The sequence below is a fragment of the Protomyctophum parallelum genome (genome assembly GCF_964188405.1).
Source record: "Protomyctophum parallelum genome assembly, chromosome: 14".
NCBI lineage: Eukaryota > Metazoa > Chordata > Actinopteri > Myctophiformes > Myctophidae > Protomyctophum > Protomyctophum parallelum.
Window position 1 is genome coordinate 42,447,976 of NC_139709.1, and position 27,070 is coordinate 42,475,045.

At 40.9% G+C, this 27,070-nt stretch overlaps 3 protein-coding genes across 6 annotated transcripts in view; all 3 read left to right on the forward strand.

Moving 5' to 3' along the window:
- Nucleotides 1-1,288: 1,288 nt before the first annotated feature.
- Nucleotides 1,289-2,038, forward strand: LOC310871329 (uncharacterized protein; the record flags this gene model as incomplete). The annotated part of the gene is made up of 1 exon (XM_083782815.1): nucleotides 1,289-2,038. One exon carries the CDS (start codon nucleotides 1,289-1,291, stop codon nucleotides 2,036-2,038), a length of 750 nt encoding a protein of 249 aa, XP_083638941.1.
- A 2,303-nt stretch (nucleotides 2,039-4,341) lies between these two features.
- Nucleotides 4,342-14,871, forward strand: ndc1 (NDC1 transmembrane nucleoporin). The gene is made up of 18 exons (XM_083781442.1): nucleotides 4,342-4,477; nucleotides 5,331-5,451; nucleotides 6,179-6,280; nucleotides 6,985-7,159; nucleotides 7,264-7,396; nucleotides 7,487-7,595; nucleotides 7,678-7,729; nucleotides 8,004-8,136; nucleotides 8,291-8,383; nucleotides 8,495-8,576; nucleotides 8,841-8,996; nucleotides 9,610-9,861; nucleotides 11,088-11,203; nucleotides 11,363-11,413; nucleotides 13,352-13,415; nucleotides 13,594-13,694; nucleotides 14,231-14,391; nucleotides 14,489-14,871. The coding sequence occupies exons 1-18, from the start codon at nucleotides 4,409-4,411 to the stop codon at nucleotides 14,550-14,552; spliced, it is 2,034 nt and encodes a 677-aa protein (XP_083637568.1). The 5' UTR covers nucleotides 4,342-4,408; the 3' UTR covers nucleotides 14,553-14,871.
- Nucleotides 14,872-15,660: 789 nt separating this feature from the next.
- The window catches only part of glis1a (GLIS family zinc finger 1a), a 34,648-nt gene continuing 23,238 nt past the window's right edge, over nucleotides 15,661-27,070 (forward strand). The window contains exons 1-3 of one of the 4 annotated variants that reach the window (XM_083781206.1): nucleotides 17,087-17,184; nucleotides 22,112-22,183; nucleotides 25,267-26,430. In XM_083781206.1, the coding sequence (XP_083637332.1) occupies nucleotides 25,507-26,430 (924 nt within the window). In that variant the 5' untranslated portion in view covers nucleotides 17,087-17,184; nucleotides 22,112-22,183; nucleotides 25,267-25,506. Of the gene's footprint in view, nucleotides 15,918-16,621; nucleotides 16,740-17,086; nucleotides 17,185-22,111; nucleotides 22,184-23,664; nucleotides 23,707-25,266; nucleotides 26,431-27,070 lie in introns of those variants that run through there. The other 3 variants (XM_083781205.1, XM_083781207.1, XM_083781208.1) reach the window with 3 other exon arrangements.

Genomic DNA, 27,070 nt, shown 5'->3' on the forward strand with positions numbered 1-27,070 from the left:
GGCATAGGAGGGGCTGGTGCCCCTGAAAAATATTGAACCAATAAAGTATTAAAAAGTACTTCAGACTAAACCTCTTAACTCCATTGGACCCTCAAACTGGCTGCTAAAATGGCTAACTCCACCTCTCCCCATCTCATGCAATGCATGAAGTAATTTACTATATAAAGTCATAACACCAACTTTGATGAGGCAGTATTGCTTTGTATTAAAAAATATAAGGTTTTCTTCATTTCCTGAAAAGGTTATATTTGTAATCCAGCAACCCAGTTATATTTTCGGAAAAATTAACATTTTGGAGTTGATTGGTTCCTTCCCGACAGATATGTTTAAAAAACCGAGGAAGCTTTGCACACAAACAAAAATAAGTTTCATTGGTGGGACAAGTGTACAATTACAGATTTGCAGACCAGAAATGTGGTCTATAGTGTAAAGGATTTTAGTTGTAATTAATTATCTTGGGTCATCTTCAATGTTTTAACTCAATGTGATATAATGTGTTGGAAGGTAGAATCTATTGTTAATTATATAGTTGTAGTCATTACAATGGCATTTCAGACTTTCCATACCAGTCAGTCCAGGAGGTCTGGGGAAAGTGTATCTATGACTGCTGCAGACAATGTCAATGTCAAGCTAGTACATCTGTACAATTTGAAATTTTAAATATTTAAGGATGCGATTGTAACCAATAGGGGCACAAGTAATTGCAGCATCCTAAGATCAAGCCATTACTCTGTGTGCTTTTGGCTACTGCTACAGGTTTTCCAGTGCATCATTCTGAAAAGATGTGTGGTCTGCAGCTACAGATAAACTCTACACTACAGTATCATTGTTTTGCATGGCTCGACTGCAGTGGAAAATGATATTAATAGCCTGCTCTAGTACTGTGGGCTGTTTTCTCATCTTGTGGTCAGAACACAAATATCCCAAATCAAGTGTGTTTGTAACAGTTTCTGACAAAAAGGGTTTTAATTAACAAAACAGAAAAGATGTTACTTGAAACTGTGTCAAGGGGTGGCGGTGGCCTAATTAATGGTCATTCTAGCCCTAGCTTTGAGTTACACTGGAGTTGGCTCTCAAACAGATAACACTAGTAGCAGAATGTCACCTGCCTCAGACATGTGCATGCAGACTGCCGCTCTTCTTTTTTAAGTGGATTTATGAGTGGATGGTGTCCCAAATGGGAATTATTTTCAGTCATTTGTAAGTAGTAATGATTTGTCATTTCCATTGGATGATATTTTGTAATAATGCACTTTTGATTACTTGATCGGTGAGACTTGAATTCAAGATGGCCACATCAAATGGCAAAGACAAAGTGTCCAAATTCGAGACATTAAGACTGTTGGAAAAATGCAGAAAGGAAAGGGACGATGCCGTACACAGAGAGAGTGTTTTCAGAGAAAAACTGAGAGCATACGAATCAAGGTTCCGCTCCACCGAGGCACTAAAACAGAAATTTAAGACTCTAACAACAGACAACAAGGAGCTGAGGAAACAAGTGAAAATCCTTCGTTCTGAGATTGGACTTGAGGCAAATCCCAAATTCAATGGAAAAACCACAAAGGACATAATCAATGACCTGCATGAGAAAGAGCGTCAGTGTGCTTCCTTGGTTGAAAAGGCTGGAAAACTGAGCTTGACTATTGATGATTTGACATCAGAGTTGGCAAATACAGTCACCTCTAAAACTCTTCTGGAGGACCAGGTCGTATCACTGCAGCAGAACCTGAAGGATATGACAAATAATCAGCGTCGTTTGCTGAAATTGTGGGAGGACAAGAAGGGTCAAAGAGAGCAACTTTCTCTTCCCGCAATTTCGAGACCTGGACAGAAGCCATTGGTCCATAAGGCAATCCAAACAGAGATGTCTATCAGTTCATCCCAAAAGCTGCCAGTCAATGCATTTGAGACCAAGCCGTTCCGTCGAGATAGTGAGAAACGGTCCACGTTGGATAAACACAGTTTCACAAATGGCAATAATCATCATCATGACAAGAAAGCTTTTGTACATGATGAGACTAAAGGATTTCATAACTGACAATGAATGGCACATTGACTGATAGTCCTTGACAGCCTGATTTATATTTTTCTTACTGCCTCTTTGAAAAAGAACCACAGGCCGAGATGGTTATAAATGATGCAACATTGAGACTCTGAAAACGAGGAGCGATAATTTGAACATACTGTAGTTGTTTTATTGTAGGCCACGTTTTTACATTGTTTTTGTTAAATTTTGTAATTATTTTACCATTCATAACACATTTTATAAGTGAATTCACTTGACCATAATGTATTTTTTCTACTTGTATATTTGTATTTGTATATTGACACAGTTTTTTATTATGTGGCTATGGATGTAAATTAGCATTCTTGCTAAACTCCGGCATGTTTACATCTTATATTTTTATACTGATTTTCTGACTGTCTCTATCAAATAAACAAGTGCATAAATGAAGAAGAAAAAATTAAATGAATGCTCGTTTTGTGAGCTTCAGGTTGCCTAATGACTGTATGTGGATACATTTAAAAAGAATCACACCCGTGTGAAGTGAGGGGCGCTCTTATCATATCTTACAACATCAATTACAACATAATGTTTGTTTAAGCAACGGGTGCTTATGTTTGTTTTAGTCCTCAAAACAAAGTCTTGGCGTTTTCATAAAGAAGCATCGTTGAAAGACAAACATTAAAGCTGCATATAGGAGGGGCTAGCGCCCCTCAAAAATATAGGCCTACCTAGGTGATGTAGTGCAAGCTGAATGTTTTGTTACGCAGAACAGGCTTTATTGGGAAATCTGATGTACAAATTAAATGACTGAATGATTCTCAGATTGCCATTATTTGCTGCTGTCGGATCCTAGGCCCAGCTATATCTCAGACATGCTGAAACCATATTAACCCCCAAGAACCAGGTCATCTGGGGCTGGCCTACTGGCAGACAAATATAGCCTGAATCAGATCTGTGCCAAATCAAGATTGAAATCCGATTGATTTAAATGAGTCTGACTCTAACAGGTCACATGACTCATTTAAACAAATCAGATTCCAATCTGAATGTGGCTCAGATCTGATTCAGGCTGCCTAATTGTTCTCAGGTTAGGAAATCCCCAACCATAGCTGTTTTTAAGTCCAATTTAAAAAACATATTTATTTAACATTGCTTATCCTAATTATGTCTCATAACAGCTAGGTCTTGCCTGGGCTTTAAATGGTCTCTTTTATTTGTTTTTATTTTATCAAAGGTGGGAGTATTTGTTCTAATTGATATGCTCCTTTATCTTATTTTAATTGTATCTATTATATTCTTAATTTTTTAAAGTGCTGTTGCACTCTGTATTCTGTAAAGCACTTTGAATTGCCTCGTGTATGAAAGGTGCCTTGCTTTGTCATCAGACCTCCATCATCAGCCTGTCCCCAGTGCAGTAGTGGATTTAAACAAAGTACATTTACTTGAGTACTAGCCCATAGGCTACTTTTTGGAGCATCTGTACTTTATTTATTTATTACTTTCACTCCATACATTTCAAAGACAAATATTGTACATTTTACTCCCATAAGGTACCTTTCTAGGAAGGGGAAAGTAGGCCAAATATAGTGAGCATAGCAGCTCAACAAGCTCACAACGCGACATGTGAGCTTGGGAGGAGAGTAAAATTTGACCAGGAGAAATAGTTTACTTTCTTTGTCATCGACTGGGATTAAGGTAGCCCTGGTCCAGGGTTTACAGCGAGTCTCTCGCTGTAAACCCTGGACCAGGGCTAGGATTAAGGTAGCCCTCCAAGCAGAACCCAAATGCTACTGAAGTTTCTGACATTTGTTCGACCCACAAAATATCAAAAGTTTTACGTAGGGTCCCGAAAGGGGCTAGGATTAAGGTAATCATGGGTTAGGTCTTTAAGGTCATATATGTTTGAGGCAACAAGGGCTGAGAATAGACCATGCTCTGGTTTTAGTATTGTTTGTGCGATACCGCAAATGAAATGTCTTTTTTGTGTACCTGAAGCGTCTCTGTAAATAAAGTTATTTCACTTTGAGGTTGAGCTATTTGCCATTTTATGGACGAGTTGTTCAACTTTGTGTGCTATGGCGTATTTATGATCCAAATAATGTCATTTAATATCCACATGGTAACGTGCTAGCCCTGAAACATGACTGTCATAATCATGACATGTCATGGCTAGTAACGTGCCTGATTTATAGGCATTTGTATATTTATTTACAATACTTCGTACTAGAGTGGAAGCGAGTCAAGCTTCCTCACCCTGGCAAATGTTGCCAACAGGCAGTGAGCGGGGCAGGCTGTAGAGGACTAGAGGTCCTTCGAATGCATGTGGCGCGCGATATGGGCAACAAGCAGTCCAACATGACCGGTGTGTAACTTTGAAAGCGGAGAGCCAACACTGTTTTTATGGTTCATTATTGGCTCTCCATCTACCTCATCAACATGGCACCAGAGCAGAGTGGCTGGTTACGTAACGTAAGTATTATAAGTTATAACAACCAAAAGTATGAAGCCCAGAACTCTCATTAGCCACCGCGCTATCGTTAGCTAGCTGCTCTTATTTTATGCACCTAATGCAAGCAGCTGAGCTCACCGTAACATTTTAGCCACCTCAATGTTAAACTGGATATTTTTTCCAAAATGTTAAAAGTATTTATATATATATATAAAAAATATATAAATTAATTTGGTAAAGGTTCTGAAGTAATTTAAAGTATATGCTTCATGAAACTATAGCCACTTTCAGACATAAACACTGGACCCTTCAACTTCTTGTTTGTGCCCATAATGAGTGTCATGATCTCTTTAATTGCGTCAGACATTTGTGACATATAGCCTATGTTGCAACTTGCAAATGTCTGACTTGATAAAGAACATTTCTTGTTGACAGTCTTTGTCCGAGGCTGGACTAGCTATAGCTCTGGTCCATAGCCAATGCTTCTATGATTCTGCCCAGAATTATAGAAGCATTGGCTATTTGGCTATGGACCAGAGCTAGACTAGCCAGCAATTTATTTTGTGATATTAAAAAAAAATGTTGGGCCTTAAATGTCAAATGTTTTGGGAAAAAATAGCCAAAGGTGCCCACTACCCGCAATGTTTAGGTACCCACAATGCATCCCTCAGGAAGACATCAGGTTTTACATTTTTGTGGATGGCTCAGTGTATTTCTAAAATATCATGACCTCATCGCAGTCATGGCGTGAGCGGCTTGAGCCATCGCATAATTTATGTTGATCAGCTAGTTTGATTATTGAATGTTTAGTTTAGAATGATGATGATCTGCTGCTGGAGTCTGGAGAGTTTTATGTTTGACGGTTTTATTTAGGTGATCTCCTGGAGAGCTGCGGCCAGCATCGCCTGGGCTGTCTCGTTGATGCCTCCAACCACAGCTCTGTTCATAGTGATCAGCAGGTTGAGTCTGCTCCACCCCATTCAGTGGATATCAGGTCAGCTGGCTCTTTGACTTAGTGCACAATGGTTAGATGGTAACCCAAAGAAAAAGAACATTTGTCCCCATTTTTTGAGCTGAACTCTTGCGCATGCTGTTGAGTGTTCTTATAGATACCGGTAGATCTTTATTGATCCCACAGGGGAAATTCTGACGACAGTGACATCACAGCCGTTTTAAGCTACAGATACAGGGCATTAGAAATACAGTAAGATATACATTCATAAAAAGAGTAACATCACAATAAAGACACCCTATACAATCATCCTGTCTGCTAGAGTTGTCCCGATACCATTTTCTTCAGACCAAGTACGAGTACAAGTAGTTCAAGTAGTATTTGCCTATACGAGTACTTTATATTTTTGTTGAGTAACCACTTATTTTACCCCCTTTTTCTCCAATTCAATTTCATTGTCATGCCGTGTACTTGTACAAAATATTCTTTATTTTGCTTATTGGCAATGAAAGATTTTGTTCTAATAGTCAATTGAATGTTTTGGTACTATGGGTACCGAGTACTTGAGCATGTTAGCATGTTACAAGATATTTAACTATCAGAGCTTTTTTATTTGAAGGACCCCCAGGGCCACAGACCCCCATTTGATAAAGAAAAATCCCCAAATCTCTGGGATGCCAACCTACAGTGTAAAATCATGCAGTGTTAAAACGTATTGTACTAGTTCATCACTTATTGTGATTTTCTTCCCCCCCTTTTCTTTTTTTAGATTGCCTTGACATCTTAACAAGTGCTAGCGCTATCTTTTCCTTCATCCTGTTGTTCGCAGTGATCCTGGTCATTGGGTTCTTGAATCTGGAATATTACACAGGTGAGTGACAGCAGTGCACTTTCACCACTTAATAGCCCAAAGTCACCGTCCGTTAAGGCAGGAACACGCCAAGGTGACTTGTCCTGACTGTCGGGAGATCAGATTGGGATCACCCTCGAAACTGCCCCGAAAAACCTCATCTGATTGAGTGCAGATGGCACAGTAGGCGCTAATGGACCGTGTGATCTCGGTTTGTCATCAATTCCAGTGAGGTTAGATTGTTATCGAACTGTACTTTGTCTGGCTACTGTGAGACTAGGCTTTGGCATGTTTTCAGCATGAGCTAAGCTAATTGAAAGAGAGCCTTTGGTCAACAAGAAAGGTAAAACCAATTGAACTGTTTTGGAAAAAACTTTGGTTTCAAGGAGTCTGACTAGGAACTACAAATACTGTGCAAAATTGATTACACAGTCCTTTATTTATTACACATGCACTACACTCACACCCTTGGGTTGGTGTGCTGACCGTGACCCATTTAATACACCTATCTGACAACCATATAGCTTTTTTCCTTCTTCCTTTCTTATTTTTATGATGTTCTTCCTTTGATCATGTTTTAATTTCCAAGCTGTACATGAAGGTGAATGGAAGATGGACTTGCGTTATGTTTGTACGATGTTTCCTAAGCTAATTAAATGTGTTAAAATAAGCCATCTTAACATAATGGAGCAGCACCAATAACTGCCATTTTTGTCTCCTCATAGTCGTCCCATCTATTGCCTGTTCAAAAATTGAGCTGTTGGGTCAGCTACTCCACCCTCGCCAGATCATCCATTCCCTGTTGCATTGCGTCATGGGAATGATAGTGGCCTGGTGTTGTTCTGTAGCCATTGGAGGCAGATATCGGACACTTGGCTACCCATGCACACAATGTGATGGGTAAGCAGTACAAGATGTACTCAGATGGTTTTCACTTTTCACAAACATGTTTCTGCCTTTATCTATCAGTAGTTTTAACAGTGGCACCTTTTCTTTTAATACAGTGGCGGTAGCCCTCAGCTGTATCTGAATGAGCACCTCCTTGTACTGCTGTTAGCAGGAGCCTTTAGTGGCCTCAGCCACAGCCTACTGGGAGTGATCCACAACATGAACTATGTGGCCTTTCACACTGTTCAGGTATGTTATATTACACTCAGATTTTAACTTAACTTTTTATCTTGAAGCTTTGAAAATAAATGTCAATGCTATCTCTTATTTCCTTTTTAGCAATACAAGTTCCTTCGCTTTAAGGGAACATTGCCTTTGGTGGTGAAATGCAGTGCGATCCAAAGCTTTTATTTTGTCCGGAACTACCTTGCTCTATATTACTTCCTAGGTAATTGTTTGTTGTACTATTCACAATATTCACAATGTGAGCAGGATTTATTTGTTAAGCTTGATGTCTCCCTTACTCACAGGATATGTTCCAAGAACATGGATCTGTAAAACACTAAATCTTCACTTAGACAGGTTAGTATGAATTATTTATATGACTGACATTATATTCACTGCATACCTACCAGAGTGGCAGGGTATTGTAAGCGATCCTATAGTTTTTGTTTGTTTGTGGTTGTGTGTTTTAATTTATGTTGGTGAAATAACTACGTTGAAAACAGATTTTTATGAACCGTGGAGGGAATGTTCATTAGGCTACGCTGAAGAGATGATTACATTTGGGGTTGAATAGGTCAATCAAGAGAGGTACAGACATATTGATGACATTTGTTTAACTTGGTGTTTGTAGCTCCCTCCATCCTCTTGACACCATAGCTGGGCTGCTGGACATCTCTCTGCTCTACCACCTATGGATCTGCGGTACCTTCCTCCTGCTGCAGTGGTACATCACTGTGCTGCTCTTCAGAATCTTTGTCACCGAGGTGCAAATGTTTGACTACTGTTTTTTTCTTTTGCAACACCAGGGGGCAGTATTGTAACAAATGTCATTTGTGTTATAGAATGGCCTTCACAGGTTACATATTGGTTTATATTGGTTTTCCTAAATGCTTAAAATATTGTATAATTATTTTGCAGGTGTTGAGTTTTCCGGTGCAATCATCTTTTACTGAGGATGATAATCATTGTCTTGCGAAAGTTCTCACTGGCAAGCAGCCATTTATTTTGAAGGTAAATCAACACATTTAAAATGGCAATACCATTATCAGTTGTCTATCTATCTTGTGTTAGCTGACAAAGCTTTGAAATGCAGATTATTACAGGTCTCCCCTTCTATGTCAGTTTTTAGCGCTGCAGGACTTGGCATTACTGTCCCAGCACTGTCCTACACGACGTCTTGAGGTCTTCAGTCTTAGTCAGCCAGGTTTGTTGCAACTTTGCCGCTTAACACAGAGCAGATGTCCATGCTCAACTACTGTTAACATTAATCTTTAGTGTTCAGCCCTCGTGGGATTGAACAACAAATGGATAGGCCTACATCTGGTTTAATTGTAAATGCTCTTTAGTGCAAGTATGTGTCATACTGTGACAACGATTCTGACATACACTTCAGTGACATACATCACTGAAGTAGAAATGTATTTTCCGTTCCCAAAGGTGAGAATAATGTTAGTCTTGTCTTTCCTAGGTGGCCATCCTCATAACTGGAATGCAGTCAGTAAGGAGTGTCTGTCTCTGCTAGCTGACCTGACTCAGAGGCTTGTTGCCCATCATGACACTGTAGCCACAAATGGCAGGGTTAAGACCCAGTCTACTGGCAGTGACAAGACGTCGAACAGCTCCGGTATATATATAATACTCAACAATACACATTCACATAGGGTATTTTGTTGAGCAGATTTATTTTATTTAACAGAAATATGGCTTCATTGACAACCATAGACAAATAAATGTATAGAATGGACTTTTCCCATTTATGGCAATGCTGTGCTTGCATAACGGCATCCATTGAATGTGAGGATGAGTTGGTTAATCGGGTGCCCCAGCAAAGAATGTGGCAAAGAACATTGAAGTAGGACACTTTTATATAATTAGGCATTTAGCAGATGGACACTTCCAGAGTAATTTACAGATGATGATCAGAGTAAAATGCATGAACTAAATGGTCACATAAGTAGAAGACAAAGAAAGCAATTGAATGGCTTCAAAGAAACTAGGATGCCAGGTAAACGATAAAACATCAAACCAATCAGCATCTGTCTTAACTCTAATCCACATGTTAAATGACATAACTAGTATTGTGGTCAAGCAAAACAAAAACAAATTACGTTGAAATAACATTGTGAATAAGTAACCAGATAAAGATGATTGAGGAAATTGTTGTCTAGGCCGAGTATAGAATTTGGAATTGGCAAATGAAAACCCTGAATCTATTTAATTGTGTATTTTCTTATTAGTAAGTTCTGGTACAGAGGAGGTGATCACTCCCATGAACAGGGCCTGGATCCCTGCCTCAGTGTACATGCGCTCCATGGTGAAATCCGGCCAGGCTCTGACCTCTCCGTTCACGCCAAACGTGGACAGCCCTTTGGCCTCCCCAGGCCTGCGGCGCCTCGCCGGACCACTGGAACCCTCCTCACCTTGGTATGGCTCCGTGCAGAGCCCACACATTATGAGGAGGGTCCCCAAACTCTGGTCCACTTCCACAGGTGAGATGTATGTATAATAGATGATCCTGCATTTTGCGACTGTACTACTCTACTGATAATAGTAGTTTCCACTTATTAAATTCAGAAATGTCCTGTAAGGCTCCAACAGGTTGATTTAATTATAAGTGCAGGTGTCGTGTGCATGCGGTGTGTGATAGGAAATGTAAGCTTACTATATAAACACAATCATTATTTAGTTATTTTATGTTCAAGGGCTTCTAGAGAAACACAATCCATCTACTATCATCTGACAACGATTTAGCCTCTCGGGGCAAGGGACAATGTTTCTGGGCTTCTGTTGTAGCCATGCCATGTCTTCCTCTATCCTGTGACGGACTATCCGATTAGCAACTTGAGATGCGAAGAATGAGAATGGAGTTGAGAGATGACATGTAGGATCAGATTGTTTCACAAGTAGCCAGTTTACACCCAGTTAAAAGTTTGTAAAACGATATAGAGTTGAGACTGTTTTTCGGGAAATACATTCCACCCTTTTTGTGCTCTCTAAGTTTAGTTTACCTGGATGCTAACCTCACATCTGCTTCTCAATCGTAATTGGTCAGCACTACTCAGACTACAAATGTAAACCCGAACACCAAAAAACATTGTCCCTTGCCTACGGATTCTACAATCATATGCAGATATAGCCTGGATCCAGCCCAAAGACCCCGCCCACTCTCTGAGTGGACTGCATCTCTTGGTCTGGAGTTGCACTGTGAACCTATAATTTCTTCGGTACAAAAATGTATTATCCAATGAGAATCGGTGGTGGGGGTGGGTCTAACGAACAACCAATCAGCGCCGAGGCCCGTTTTCAGCGTCATCACACAGCGCAACACACATGAGGAAGAAGGGAAAAACGACAATTATTGGTTGAAGGAAATTCTAATCCCCTCCCCCTTGAAATCGCTCAGACAGGAGACAATGTCAGACTGAAGCTTCAAGAAAGCTACAGTCTGATAATCAGGCTAATGCAGATACATAGAGATTAGAGAAACAAAACTAATACATAATTATTTCTAGGATCCTTGTGATATCTACAGATAACTTTTAACATATTACACACTCAATTCAGACAAAAAAAGACGTTGTATGATGTTTGTACATGTCTAACAGCATAACTGGTCCATGGCATGAAGTCCAATACGGCTGCAACAGTCTTAATCAATTTCATCTATCATGAAAAGTTGAGCACATGCTCACTCTCTTGACTCTCTCACTCTCAGTGGATTCACAGTCTAATGGCAGTCCCCCATCAACCCCATCCCCTGCACCCAGCCCAAAACCAGAAGTCTCCAAACCCAGCCTCCTGGCTCAGTTCCTCCAGAACAGACAAGAACAGGTATTTCACCATGAACACTATTCAAAATCACATGGTAGAGGTAGATGATGTTCCTAAGCACTATACCTGTTACATGACACTCTTTGTCCTGTGTTTTATTTTCTGTCAAGCTATAAAGAAATGTAATGGTATCTTTCTACATTTAATTGTCTCATTCAGGTTAAACATTTCTTGGAAAGGCGGGTGCTGATAATGTATTTGTTTAACAAGGTAAGGTTGCGTGGAATGCGCATGCTGTCTCTCTCTCTTAGACTGGTAAATTATGTGAAGGACTCAAGCTGCCCCCCAACCCCCCCCATTATTGTAGGCATCACTAATCTAATCCCATTTTTCAAACCTGCACCTACAGGCATTACTAATTAAACTGGTTTTCCACCCATCTTGCCATGACAATCAACCCTGCTAATTCCTTTAAGAGCTCCAGTTAAGAAGAGTCATGTAACACTTGGCAGTTATTTGACTACGATAGGACCCAATGGCAGGAGTGGGCAACCTTTTCGGGCACAAGATCACTTGGCCGTTTTCCAAAGCCTGTGAGATCATCCAGTGCCAGCGAGTGAAAAATACTATTGCTTTTGCGTCTTATTATAGGCTGCTCATTTGAATAATACAATCATAGAATGATTCAATACGTCTCTAATAAAATGTAAAAATGATAAGTCAATAAAGTTAGAGGAATTAAAACTAAGAGAAATTGTGACTGACTAAAATTTTAAAACAATATTTATGAAAGACATTTTTTTCACTTCATGAAGAGGTTTGTTTGACAATATGATACCACGGAAAAAATATATTGCACTACTATTCTTTCAAATATAATGTAATCCGTGTTACATAAGCGCCTTGAATATCTCACCACCCTGAAATTATTTCATTTGTTTGGCATAAGGATGACACACAATAGGACTCGGAGGCCGCAGTGCAGTGGTCTTATTAATTTTGCCAAATGGCATTCTCAAAACACAGCTGTGTTGGTAGTTGGGATTTCAAATCCTTCACCTTTCGCAGTTGGCTGCAAAAGTCCTGTCAAATTTATTTGTGGTTTGTCCAAAAGTCTTTCTTCTGTAACAAGTTTCCTTCTTCACCTTGTTACAGATGAGACAAGTACATTTTGTTGTCTGTTGTTGATGTGCTGCTGACAGGGGCATTTGTATGCCAATTTGTATGCCAATATGCAGTGCACCGCTGCATATTGCACTGCTGCCCTCGTGTGATTCATTGGGGTTCATATTAGTTTTAACTGCTGTGCGATCACTCAACAATCCATTGAGATATGGGAAACCGGTCGAACGAAAAATACTTTGTTGCCCAAAGGTGTCCTCGGGTTATCAAATTCTGATTTATTTTTTATATTTGGTCGTTGTACCAGCCTTTACTGATATGGTAAACCCTGTCTCTTACTTGTCCTAATGTCTCCTCAGTAGAAACTAAACTGGTGATGTCATCTGTGATGACCTCCCTAGAGCTTTTGTGCATCCTTTGTCCATCCTCTTAACACGTATTATTCCCAGGACGTGTCCACACGTCTTCAGGTCATTTTTATTGATATAAAACATGATAGCTAAAATCTATTTTTGACAGTGGCCGTTGCTACTAGGCAACACCTTGCTCGTCCGTCCCGGAGCTGGTTTGCTGCGCACGACATTCACTTCCGGGCCCACAAATCTTGCTATTATCTCTGAATCTATGGCGCTGTCTGTGGTTTTGCTCAGAGCGGCGATGTTCTGTCCTAATTTCTAACTTCATCATGCATCTCGTTTGGAATATTAACGCTTCTAACTTATTAGCGCAAGGTAGTAAAACCTTCCGGTTTTGCCAAGTGCTTGGCACTTGGCAAAAAAGTGTTAATCTGATTCTAGTCAAGTGCATGATGTAGTGTGCACCTCTGTGCACTCTCTAAGGCTTAATTTACTTATTTATTTTGTGTGTCTCAACGAAATTTACATATTGTTTATTGAGCGAAAATGGTCATTATTTAAGTATACATTTCTCCAAGACTGCCTGTCCTTCCATCCAACTACCACCTTCAATCCATCCTAGTCAAAGTCTGCATTCAACTAATCCGTAGATCACTGCCAGCTAACCTGGTTTCTTCGCATACAACAGTAGAATTACTGTTGACAAAATAATGGTCATCTTCCACCACAGCTCCCAGAAGCTTCCAGTCAAGCTCTCTTTGCTGACAGCCAAGCTCACATCTGGGCACTGGAAGGTAAAATTATTTAAATATCAAGTCAGTATTATTTACTTTATCTAATGCACAGTAGTAGTTGTTGAGCTGTTCTTTTTACAAAACCACTGCCTGTAAATGGAAAGCATAAATTGACTTGATGAAAAAATGTATAACTTGACGTGAGCTCTCATATTTTCTCATTTCTCATATCTTCTAGGGCTGTCTCACCTAGTAGCAGCCTCCTTCTCCGAAGACCAGTTTGGGGTTGTACAGACTACGCTACCCAGCATTCTCAGCAGCATGCTGGTCCTTCAGGAGGTAATTTGGCTGTTACTTTTGGACACTATGCGTAGGGCACAAATGGGAGAAAAGGGTTTCGTTTATGACATCTGGACAAATAACTTGTTGAAGAGTGGGGTGTGTGTTGTGTTGGTGTTCAATGACAGTAAATCATTACACAATCTTTGCGGAGGTGGCAATGGAAATTGGAAAATCTATTTAGCTATGATTAGATTTCACCATCCTTGCAGTACTCTTGACAGTATGAAATCATACTTTAGTGTATTGCTGTACTCTGGACAGTATGAATCACACTTTAGTGTAGCATACAAACTGAACTATTTGTCACCTTGACAACCAAGTGTAGAACCTTCAAGTTTGCCAAGAGATGTCAATCAACATGTTGAGTAATCAGTGTAGCAAATTATGGAGGGATTTTAGTTTCACACTGACCCACAAGGAAAAAGGTCTTGCAGATCCAGTGCAGTTCGTAAGGATGTTCACTAAAGTACATGAATTTCAATTTAACTGAATTGGACGGACATTGATGCAACTGTCCCATTCCTTGTCTTTAGGCAGTGGACAGGCACTTCAAGCTGCCGCATGCTTCCAGCAAGCCTGTGAGGTCATTCTACAGCATGGGAGACCCTACTTACAAAACGCTGCGCTTCGCTCTTAGAGCCACCCTCAAGACCGCCATCTACAGGATAACAACCACCTTTGGGGAACACTTGATGTACGCCCACGTCCATAAAATGTCTCCAGTATAGTGAAATGATTTCTAAGGATTTTCTCCATGCCCATCATACTAACCAGTTATTTTATATCCTCAGTGCGATACAGATGTCAGTGGAGCACCGGAAGAGATTGCAACAGTTTCTGGAGTACAAAGAGTAACACCTGTGCACCTAGGCTTTCGAGCCTGATTCCTCTTCAAAAGGAGCAAAGTGACAAGCAGAATCACATGAAAGTGCCTCATTTTGTTATTATTCATCATCAACTATACAATGAGGCACGCAGTCCTACTCGTAAGGAGAGCACAACTCTTCAGTAACAGTGACAGATGTGTGCTCCAGTGTTATGGCCTCTTCATCTATGAAGAACTTAAGAGCCGAGAGCTATCCCATAGAGGATTTTTGTACGAGTGCCCCATTTTCAAAGGGTGTCGTTATCGGCTGCAAGACGTCATATCCTGGACATCGTTCTTTTTTTTTTTTCTTAAAAAAAAAAAAGAAAACTTTTGGTACATTCAGATTAGATGTAAAGGTCTCTTTGTATTTCCTTTGGAAACATGAACATGTGGTGTTGGTTTCATGCTTCATACTACACTCTTTTGTTGAATACACATTGTACCCACAAGATTTCTAAATATTTCGTTCTGTGCTTGAAGAGCAAGAGATGGTATGATTCAGAGATGCCAGTGACGAAGCTGTTTTCTGTATTTGTGTCATATGAGATGAAACCCCCACAGTTACAATTTTAAAAGAGAATGTTTCTTTTGTGGATTGTTTTCGGAACATCTGGTTTTGTTTTCCACACTGTCCCAGGAGGCTTGTTTACAACCCTGTGCATCAGCTTTGGTATCAGAATTATATCTCTGATTTGCAATTTTACTGTAAACACATTTACAGATTAAAGGTTCTGAATGATTGTATGTGCTTGTGTTTCTGTCACTTTTGTTGTAAATTACAGCCATATACACAAACGTATACATGCATCCAATACCATCCATCATCACTTATGATAGGATTAGTTCAACAAGAGTGGGGAAATAGCTTCAGTGTCTTGGCTAACAAACGTTGACTTTCAAATGGCAAATGGCCACCCAAAAAAATATATTATTTTGTAAATACCCGTATGTCACGCGTTTATCATTAAGCTACCCCTCACGGACCCGAGTGCGCAATCCAGGTCCATTTGTCATGGAAGGTTGGTTGGGGAGGGGAGGGGGCTGGGGGGGGTGTAATGTGATGAGTGATTTCCCCCAGCGTAAACGGGCAAGAGTTGCTCCAGAATCTTACCTCCCATGGACTGTACTTTGTTCATGGATACATTACACTGTTACAACAGAGAGCAGCCTCGTTCTGGGCGCTGCTGTGTACAGTGCGTTACGTATAATAAAAAAGCGCATGTAATTTCAAGCGCTTGGAATCACGTGAGAGACAGTTGTCCAGTCCAGTATGTGGGCTGGTGTGAAACGGCACGCATGGACTAGCAGCGCAACGAGCAGACGTCGTCACGGAGCGAATTAGCGCAGCAACGGTAAGGATAATGGGAAACTTCCTATAGTGTTGCATTTTGTGTGTGTAGTATTAGCTTGTGAAAGGTTTAGTGTCTTTATTGTGAAACGCAAACCCTTTGGTGGTTGCTTTCCTACCAATTAGTCTGCCCAACAATTAGACTATATAAAGTTACAACCTATTGCTCAACAATTTGCAACAGAGAAGTTATAGGCCGATTGTCATTTTGCCATCGTGTCTATTAACACCCTATTAGCACTGCAATTGCTCCCTAAATTTGAAACCAAAACACATTCGTCAAAGTTGTATTTGGTTGGGGTGGTGGGTGCACAGTGAACGAATGCATAATTGCCTGCCGGCTGTCATAGCCTATCTAATTAGAAATGCTCAATTAGGTGGCCAAGTGTCTATACTGTTCCTGAAGAAAATATTACTATTCTTGGATCTATTTTTATCTTCGCAGGACATCACAATAATCACATACATGGATTACACAAGTTGTTATGATTGTGCAACATCGTTGAAGACTAATAAATACACTATTTGAACTATAGCACCGCCAAATAGGGCACCGTGATATCCCTCCCCCTATAATCAGAATCGTCCTTCCCACTCACTCTGCTTTCGGCTGATTTATGTAATGTGGTTGGAATGAAGCAGCTATGCAGGGGGTGGAAATATGACTTACAGAAAGCCCAACAGACGTGGAGGCTTGTTTAGTCATTAGTCTCATAGTATCACTAACATGGAGCTTTTGGAGAATAACCCAAGGATGATAGTCTACTGTTCATAGAGGATAGTCAATGTTTCCACTCACCATCCAAGCTTGTGAGCTCTGCTGAAGGTGTGAGTTTATAAAGCTTCGTAACTGGCTTATATCTTGAAGTGCTTAGGCCTATTGTGCGCCATAGATGTATGTATACTGAGAGGAATACAGTGTGTTCCCTCATTACAATTTAATAACATTATAGATCTTGGATGTACTTATTAAGTCATTAATTAAAAACTCACATGGGACTAATTTGTGATAAACGAATACATGCAACCCTTAAAAAAAACGGATACTCACCAGATTGATGCATTGATGATGCAGCATTATGGATTTATAGTGATGATGAGACAATCTGTTAATTGATTATGTTTTCTTTCTCAGTTGCAGTCCCTGTATACTATCAAGTGATTAGGTCTGGCAGATGAATAGTACATTCAAAAACATATTTTTGTTGGCCAGTTAGTCCTTTGCAACTCCCAAGGGTGACAGAATTGGATATTGGACTCACTGTGAGTAGGTAATTGTTTCAACATTATTTTGGTGTATTTATTACAACTGTTAACTTGGGATAATTATTTCAGCTTCCAGAATACTCCCTCTGCCTAATTTGTGGGATAATAACAGGACCGGCTATTACAAGGTTGTCTCTTATGTCTTCAGCCTATGATTTTAACATATGATGTAAATTCAACTTTTCCCTGTGGAGGCTATTTTCGGAGCACTTGAATTCATTTTAAGGAATTGGTGTGTGTGTGTGTGTGTGTGTGTGTGTGTGTGTGTGTGTGTGTGTGTGTGTGTGTGTGTGAGAGAGAGAGAGAAAGAAAGAGAGTGATAGGCATTATAAGCAGCTCTTGAGCTAAGATGCCTTAGCTATAACTCCTATTTATTATACATATTATTTTGTTTTCACTCCAAAGAGATTATGTGTACATGTACAGCTGTCAGGATCTTAAGTGTCTGATTCTGTGCTTGTTGGATTGTGACGGGTGATTTATACTATTAAGCGCAACACGTGAGCTTGTAAACTGCCTATTTTTGGTGCATAACACGGCACGCAGTATAAATCAGGCATTAAATATTTTATGCCAGATTGAAAAAGTGTGTCTTGACACAGATCTACATTTATGATCCAGTAGCAACAGAAGTGTAAGTAAGTGGTTGGTGTTGGGAAACACACACTCACAGAGAAAATCTGACTCAATAAAGACAAGTTGCAAAATAATAATAATTCAAATATTTTTACTGGAAGCCACCTAATGCTAACATACAAACATAACAAGTAGAGAAGTTACATTAAAGAGCTCTGTCAAGATTGATGAGGCTTCAGTGACTAGGTGGAGGACACATACAGTACGTAACGCTTCTCGTTTCATCTGCTCCCAGAGGAAAGCACATTTACATTTCAAGGGGTTAGCATGAAAAATGAATGATGAATGTTTCTTGGCCTCTCTGGGGGTCGCTTGGAAGTACAGATGGATAAGTTATGTGAATTTCACTGGCTTTTACAGTGATTTTTAGTCATTACCTTCCAATAGAGTTTGGATTATTCTTGGACAGAGGGCTGGTACTTGTCAGGGCTGGACACATATTTCAAATTATTTATTTGAATGATATGGAGACAAGGAAGTATTGCAAACTCATGAAATTAGTTTGAGATAAATCATTGTTTTGTCTGTCATCATTTCCTCATCTTTCATCCCTAATGGTTTTACAATATGACCCTCAAAAGGTTGATTGCGCTTTAATGTTTTTTTCTGTAATCTGATGTGTAAAATTCAGTCCACCGATGACATCAAGTAAAGGAGTGGCCCACAGTCTGTCAGAGAGTACCATATCCTGCTATCTGATACAGTTCAGCCTGATGTATGGGCCCGTTTAGATAAATACACAAGCTTGCCAGAAGATGAGTCACAAGCTGCTCTTACCTCAGCCTTTGTTGGACCCCCCAAAAAAACTGTAAACCCACCCTTAAGAAAATTGATTTTGAATCATGTAGTGGAGCGAGGGTTTAAATATACAACGCACAGGATGCAAACAGGCATAAATTAGTTTTAACAGATTTTAAAGCTGCTCCTGTTTCAAGATGTTGGCAATTTGTGGACCCCATGAGGAGTCCATAGTCTCTGGCCCTGGTGGTTCTGGTCCACTGACTCCACTCTCAGTAACTTGTGGTTTTGGACCAAGCGACTGTCATTTCACTGGAATTTCCTGCCATCTGTGCATGGCCAATGTTTCTCACAGATTCACCTGCTTGTAAATGTTTAGGTCTGCCAGGATGAGAGAGTTATATGGTACTGTACAGTAGGTGTGTAGATTGATAGAGGATGTCAGGGATACACCTATTCTATTGAATTGAGAGCAGAATAATAATTAATCATTAAATTGTGGTTCATGGTAGAGACACATAAAGACAATATTGGAAAAAGATTCCACACAAGTGATATCATTTGAAGCATGTGTTCCCTTTTCCAACACACAGCTCAATTCATGTCTGTAATGTTATTTTTGAGGGGCGCTAGGCCCTCCTATGCCCAGCTTTTGGTGTGTGTGCACAAACTTTGTCCTACACAAACATTAAAATGCCATTGACAATGAATGGACAATTTTGAGTGTTTGTGTAAACACAAACATTGCGTAACACAAACATTGATGACGAAGGTGAGGACACAAATTGTGATTGGCTGGAATGAGATGTACAATGATAAGAGCGCCCCATACTTCACACGGTGGGATTTTTCTCTCTCTAATATGTGTTGGCCCCTGCAAGGTCACCTGGTCCTGGAAGGGGTAAAGAAATCACACTTGTGTGAAGTGAGGGGCACTCTTATCATCATACATCACATTCCGTGCTCATGCACACAAACACACAAAGCTGTGCATAGGAGGGGCTAGCGCCCCTCAAAAACTATACTTTACTTTACTATATTTTACGGTGTGGTCTACAGTAGGGGCCAAGCCACGCTCGCGCACTTGTGTGTGCCTTCCTGCCTGCCTGTCCGTCTGTCCATCCGTCTGACGGATTAGGCTGAATCTTTGCCCAAATATGGAGATGATTGATGTCATTGCACATCCTAGTACTGATGTCATAAATTGGACGTCTGATTCTGATGTCATATAGCAGACGGGCCACATGACAACAAATACCAACAGGAAAGCCCATTCTGTTATTAGACCCTGTGTTGTTTTAATAATTGTCCTTTCAATTAAAATTAAAATAAACAGAAGAATACACTCGGTCATCCAAAAATATGCCGGTTATACAAATGGAATCCAGTCTCGTCCGTATGATGCCAGCTATCCTTCACCATTATAATAATAACAGCATTATTGATTTGGAATGTTAACTGTCTTACCTCAGAGGAGCATTAGCGACAGCCGGTCTGCTCATTGTGTGTGAGAGCATAGAGAAGGTGACATGAGAGTGGTGTACAATCTGACTGAAAGGCTACACGGTAGTATTCATTAATATATCTAGTGCTTTATGCAAGATTGCTCTCATTTTGTGTTATTTGGGTATTTGGGGAGTTTTAAAGGAGAATATTTAAATTGTGACATATAGTAGGTAAGTAGGCTATATGTTTTGACAACCAAATCGAGATATTTTGAAACTAGAAAATGTTCTCAGTAGAGCAAAGTCTTCCGCCAAAGTAGTATTTTGTGAGCTAGTATAAGGTGCTTGTAGTGCCATATCACTTTTTGGCCGATAGAGGTACCGGTAATCAGTTCTTCCTGGGCCTTGGCTTTCTTTGATACAATATTTGTGGTGTTATGTTAATCTGTTAAGAAGTTACGTGCATTATTACGACAGACCACGCCCACTACTCTTTTGGCAAATAGTCATGAAAAGTTAACAATGTTCTGCCTTGGTCAAGGACCAATCTTTCCAACAAGTTTTCTGCAAATTTTCTGTTCATAACTGCTTGAGTTATCCCACTAAGATTCAGGCAAGCAGGCAGACAGACAGACAGACAGACATGTCGGATAACATTGCCTCCTTGGTGGAGGTAATTAAGAAAATCTCAAATATATCTGATATGCAAAAAATTGTACAGTACTACCCTTTAAAAAATAATTCTGTGATGTTAAAACTCAATATTTATTCAACTTTTATCCTCATCAAAGCAACAGAGAGGCTAGTATCTGAGTAGCCTCGATAGCCAGGCTTTCATTTCGTCTGCGCGAAAGATGAAAGCCTGGAAAAAGCCGTGGGCTGAACAAGTCTAAAAGTGGGAGTCAACCCTTCCGGGTGGGCGTCGCTCTAAATGATGTGACGTAGCGCTGCACTAGGGGGGAGAGGAGGGGCCGGGGGTGACGGACAGATCGATGAGATCCAATCAGGGTGCGCGCATTTCTGAGGCGCGACCCGCCCCTCTAGACGAGAAATGTCTCGCTCTGGGTCAGGCTAGTATCTGAGAGGAGAACTGTGGGCTGACATAGGTGGGAAATGGTGGCATTGTTTTTATTTGATTTTGGGTTTCTTTTTAATTCCAGGCAGAGAGGGCTAATACAGGTTAGGCTGTCTATATTTAATACGTATGGCACATATTGTACTGCATTCACAGATCCAAATGAATCCATGTTATTTTGACTTTAGACCAGATGTTAGAAATATACAGTTGTGTATCAGATGGTATCACCAGCAGAGCTAATGACCTTTTACTTACCCGTTATATTACCCCACAAGGATTCTCATAAATTGTTAGATGTCATTTGTAGTATCTTTGCAGATGTACCAGAAATTGTGCATCTGAACATTTGCAAAAATGTAGTAACCACTTTTCTAATAAACACTCCGGTTGCTACTGGATCATAAATGTAGAACCCATTGCATCTGGACTTTAAAGCTAAACTATGTAACTTATTCTTTTGTGAATATAATTTTATTTTGAGTATGTTAATGGAATATAACTCATCACATTTTGGTGTTTGTATTTGGTCTCCCTGTTCTTCTATTGGGACATTGACCACGACTGTGCAACTCCCCTCTCTCCCACCCCCACCCCCCTCTCACATTAGCAGGCAACATAACAGTGCAGCACTATCTCTCTCTCTGTTTCTGGCACAACAGCGCCACTTTTGCCCCTACTGGTACTCATAGTAACATAGTCACATACATAGTCACATACATAGGTTAACACATGGTTAACACGGACATTGCTGTTCCTTGGAGTGGTTGCACCACTCAAAAAGATTATGCAGCATGCAGAGGTTTGAATCATGGATAAGACTTTATAGAATGTAGCTTTACGTGAAGATAAAGTTAGAGCTAAAGATAGGAAACTATGATACAGTACAATATAGACGCTGTGGTTAGATTAACATGAATTATTGCTCTTGTGTCATGCACACAGAAGGTAAAGGTATATGGATTCCAAATGGGACTTGTTTGGATTATATCTGAAAACCTTTGGCTGAGTGATATGATGTGGCTCATTGTGTTTTAGGAAGTGGATAGCCATATGCTGGGTTCTTTGAACCATATGTCTCAGCGTGATCTTCCGGTTCCATTCTTAAAGGTAGGCAGCAGTGGAAACCATCATCACTATTATTATTTTAAAAATAAAGTGGATCCCATTGTGATGCACACAGCACCAATTGCCCTCAATAAAATATTAGCATGTAATTTCTCTCTGGTTTTCATCTTCCTCATTCCTCAAAGGACACAAGCATGCCTTATGCAAAAGGGGTTCATGTGTTTGGTCCGACGGAGCATTGGTCTGAACGACAACCTACCTCAAACCCTCACCCTAACCTCCCCCGGGGCAGCACACCTAAACCTAACCCCAACCCTCTCCCGACCCTCAACGCACCTCGGACCAATGCTTCTTCGAACCAATGCTCCGTTGGACTATAGTATGCCTCCAATGCAAAAGGCCTGGTTTATGTTGTTGTAACGTACGACAGTGTTGCGTACAATAATACATAAATCTACAAGCTCACATCACATGCTGCCTCACATTGTGATCTTGTAGATTTGCTAATTTCGGACTACGAATTCTTTCAACCTGTATCTCTTAATGACAAGGTGGGGGGAGCTGCTGGTTTGAATTTGTATATGTTTATTCAAAATTGCATTACTTTCACAACATATGACATGACAATTTGTCAGATGTGTAAACAGTTGGTTTCAGTTATATGATGTTAGAAAAGGCTGATTGTCTTTGGCAAGTGACCTTCACTCTGATTACACTGGATTGGAAAAACGCTTATTTCCTCATGCTCTGGTAATTATCAACTTACTCTCTGCTATGTTTAAGTGGCAAGAGTTTGTCTAAATTAAATGAAAAAAATATGCATTTCAATAAGTAGTTTATTTGCTATTATCATCATCATCATCAAGATATTTAATGCTAAAAAGTAAAAACCCTTTCTACAGAAGCATTCTAAGGACGTGAATATCCTTTTCAGGAATACATGCCTGTTATTTATTTCAATGAGGAACCTTTTTCCCATGTTTCAGTTCAACAAAAAGTGTGTAATTCAAGAACCGAAGTGCTTATTGTTGAGACAAGTACACATTTACTTGTCCTGAAATGCCACAGCTGTGTTTAGCTAACCTCAGTGAGCAAGGCTTTTTAAAAGACACCATATGAGATGCCTGCTATTTTACAAAGTCTGTTGGATAAGTTGGGGCTTTGTGGGACACTTTTCTTAGGTTTACTGTCTGACTCGTCTTTCTGGATCAGAACCAAAGTCATCCTTGAATAGATACCCTGCTGTTTAAAAAAAATTCCCCTTTTTTCCCTATGTGTGCAGCAGAGCTTATGCCCCACTCTTTTGCTATTTTAACAGCATAGTTGCATGAGATTCTGTTTGGGTGAAACATGATTCTGATTCTGAAGATTCAGATTATTATCACATGACACAGATCAAATGGTAGGTGAATATCCAATAGTTCTTTGGTCCTTCAGTATTCAAAAGCTATTTGGTAAATCACGATTGGACTGTTTTAATTGCAGGTCATCTGGGCGCCCACAGATATCCCACTAAACTCCCATGGATTTCTGTGATTTATGCTATAACACAGGTACCCAATTAGGTAATCATTTCAACCAGAGCTTGCCAAACCACGTCTGTTACATAAGTATCATTAATCCTGCTGTTCTCCTCGACACACACTGACACATTTGGACCCTCAACAGCAACATCTCTAATTAGCATCTAACCACAGTTCCCACGATTGGCCCGCTACATGACTCTGGTGAGGGGAACTCCAGCGATTTACGGGAAGAATCATAAAACTGTAAACCAGAGTGTACCAGGAAACTAAGGGCATAAACCTACACTTACTGCCTCCTTCCTCAGCTAATATAACTAGAGAAGTTTACGTACTGATCATCATGGTCGTGTCGGTTTTTTGGCTCATAAAATGTCTTCCAGACGCATAAAATCCCATCAAATCTTTCCGATGACCAATTATATATGGCAATGATCCTGTTGCATATTAGATCATCAGTGTCTGGCAGATGACACAGAGCAGTGTTAGTTAACTCTATCTCAATGAACATGCAAGGACCATTGCACAGTGGAGCTACTGTATAAGTGATGGGAGGTGGGGCCTTCCAGTTTGGAGGTCTGTTTTCCAGGCCCCTGCGCTGCAGGTTAGTTAGTGGAGAGATGCGGTCCATTACCCTCCTCACCAGTTGCAGGCCAGCCGTCTCATCTGGCACCGGGTTCCAGGCAATCTGCTGCTGTACAAATGCCCGGCTGTTCGCTGTCAGGGTGGCCTGTACGCCTGCCATTATGAACCAGGCCCGACTACCAGTGTAGCTCAAAGGAAGCCAAATATACACTCCTCAGTGACAGACTCCTAGAGTCCTAGCCCGTTTTAGTGAGGCCTGTTGACAAGAAGGTGGGTTGTCCCCTGTTTGTTTGGGTTTGATTTCATCCCTGACCTCGTGTGCTGGTTACCTTGCTCCATTTAGTGTTAATGACTGGATTTAAGATTTGCAGGAGGCTGGAAATGAAATGAGGAACATGCAGAGTGCGACAACGTTTCTCCAAGGGCCAGTTTTATGTTTTGTTAATTCATGGCAGGTTAAAAGCATTTGCATTTGGCGAAAGGGCCTTTCTGTGTGGAGTTTGCATGTTCTCCCCGTGTCCCCTAGGGTAGGTACCCTCACAAAAAACATGCAGTAATCCTGGTCACTAAACTGCCTCCCCCTGGCCAGCCGGGGCGCCTGATGGAGGGGAAAGGAACTGGTTGGAATAACGTGTTCCTTCCACGCGCTACGTCCAACCAGGGAAACTCCCCCCTGTCAGGTGTAAAAGCAACTTGGACACTCAGGCATGAAGGAAGCATGAGTTCAAGTCCGTTGCTCTCCCCTTGTCCCCCATATATGGGGACTAGGTTGGTGGAGGGTGTGTAGAGCCCAGGATCACATTAGATGATTGACACAGGGGTGAAAAATGGGTTACAAAGTCGTGGGATAAAAAATATATATAAAAAGAAAAAAAGCATTTGCAGTCACTTTTGCCAATTCTGCTCACAGTTTTAATTTGTAGTAATGTTACAGTGTGTGCAAAAATGTTTTATATTAGTGTTTCTTTCTATCAAATGACTCAAGTCAAGGTTTGTTTTGTTTTTTGTCTCCCACAGTGCACAAAGGAGATATTGACCATGCACCAGTTTGGCACCTATGAAAGAACGTTGAGTAAACCAGAGTCCAAACGAGCATGGCCAGCGGCAGTGTATCGGCTCATGAGCATTAAAAGATGCTCTGGATCTCCTCTCTAACGATGGAGACTTAAACAGGGTTTTCATCAGCTCCATCTGAATCAACAACAACAATTTCACTACAGGGATCTTTTTAATAGGAAAAAGGAAGAGGAGGATAACATGTGGCCCCCAGATCTTGGGCCCACAGACACCCAACTAACCCTACCTGGTTTTGGCAGTGTATTCGAGGACACAGAGGATTTTGAAGCTCCATCGTCCCCTGGGGAGCTCTGTCATTCACTTCCGTCTATCCATTCAGGGGGTGTTGGTCTGTGTTATCATCCAAGGACTTCCCTGTCTCTTACCTCCCTGGGGCTGGACCTCACCTCCCTCCTCTGCTCTTCCTATAGGACAAACGGATCTCCTATAAATAGGACATTGGAAGACTTTTCACCTACATTTCACACAGAAGCGAAGCATAGTGCCCAAAGGCAGGAAGGTTTTCACCAGATGCACTCCACCTCCCCCTCCTCTTCCTCCTTCTGCTCCCCCTCCTCTTCTGTCTCCTCTACCTCTTCCTCATCCTCACTATTGCTGACCTCCTCTTCCCCTCTTAGTAGCGCCGTTGGGGCCCACATATCCCTCAACAAGTGTCGTCAGCACCAGCAGAAGCTTCAGGTTGAGTATCACTCCATAAAGCAGGAGCCAATAGATGACTTCCTAACATGTGAGGCAGACTTGTTTCAACTCAGCAACCATGCTCAGGGGGAGCTGTTCCATCTGAGCCAACCCCTCCAAGGCGAGCAAGGCCTGACTGGTGAGGACCGATCCCCTCTTCAGTCTCCGAGGCTTCCTGGACCTCCTGGAGCAGACGCGACAATGGACCAACAGGGCCAGTGTCGCTGGATCGACTGCAGTGCAACATATGGCCACCAGGAAGAGCTGGTGAGGCACATTGAGAAGGCGCACATAGACCAGCGGAAAGGGGAGGAGTTTGCCTGTTTCTGGGCGGGCTGCGTGAGACGTTACAAGCCCTTTAATGCCCGCTACAAGCTTCTGATCCACATGAGGGTACATTCTGGGGAGAAACCCAACAAGTGCATGGTGAGTGTTGCCACATTCATTGTATTTTAATTAAATTTTTAATTTTTATTTATTTGATTACAGTGGCCATTTCTCTTTGGTCAAACATACTTTGTTGTATGCAGCCTCAGCCGTAGGCCTACTGATAACGAATGGCTATCCGCACATAATTATCTCACATGTTAACTGGGATGCTATATGCCATTTTACTTGTTTTATACTAATATTTATTGCTATGTATATCACATAGAAGAAAACCTTTCATTCAGTATGCAAGCTTTTATCACTTCCATATAAATGCCACAGTGGTCTCCCATAATCCCGGTGAAGAACAGCCTCTTAGGGGTTTTTGCTGTATGTAAATCTTTCCTTACAGGTGCCATTTAGGAATGAAAAGAGTTTGAAAAGCTTTAACCTAACTGGGTTTGAGTTCTTACTGTACATCACACCACAGCTTAATTCCAGACTGCTTTAGTGATGGAGAGACTGTCTCTGAGAAGAGAGAGAGAGGGATGATGGTTTCCTCTCCTCCAGACGGGTTTCCCTTACTCATCTACACCAAAGCGAGAATCGTGGCTCTGTGCTCTCTCTCTCTGTCTAATGAATAGAGAGTGCGACAGCTTAATGAAGAATACAAAGATCTGCTTGTTATTTTCTGGTT

Bases quoted from the DNA above. Each gene is read 5' to 3' on its own strand.
- ndc1 (XM_083781442.1), top strand. From the start codon at position 4,409: ATGGTTCATTATTGGCTCTCCATCTACCTCATCAACATGGCACCAGAG. The intron at 7,160-7,263 runs GTAAGCAGTACA...CTTTTAATACAG, and splicing joins CCATGCACACAATGTGATGG to TGGCGGTAGCCCTCAGCTGT. The intron at 11,414-13,351 runs GTAAGGTTGCGT...CTTCCACCACAG, and splicing joins TAATGTATTTGTTTAACAAG to CTCCCAGAAGCTTCCAGTCA.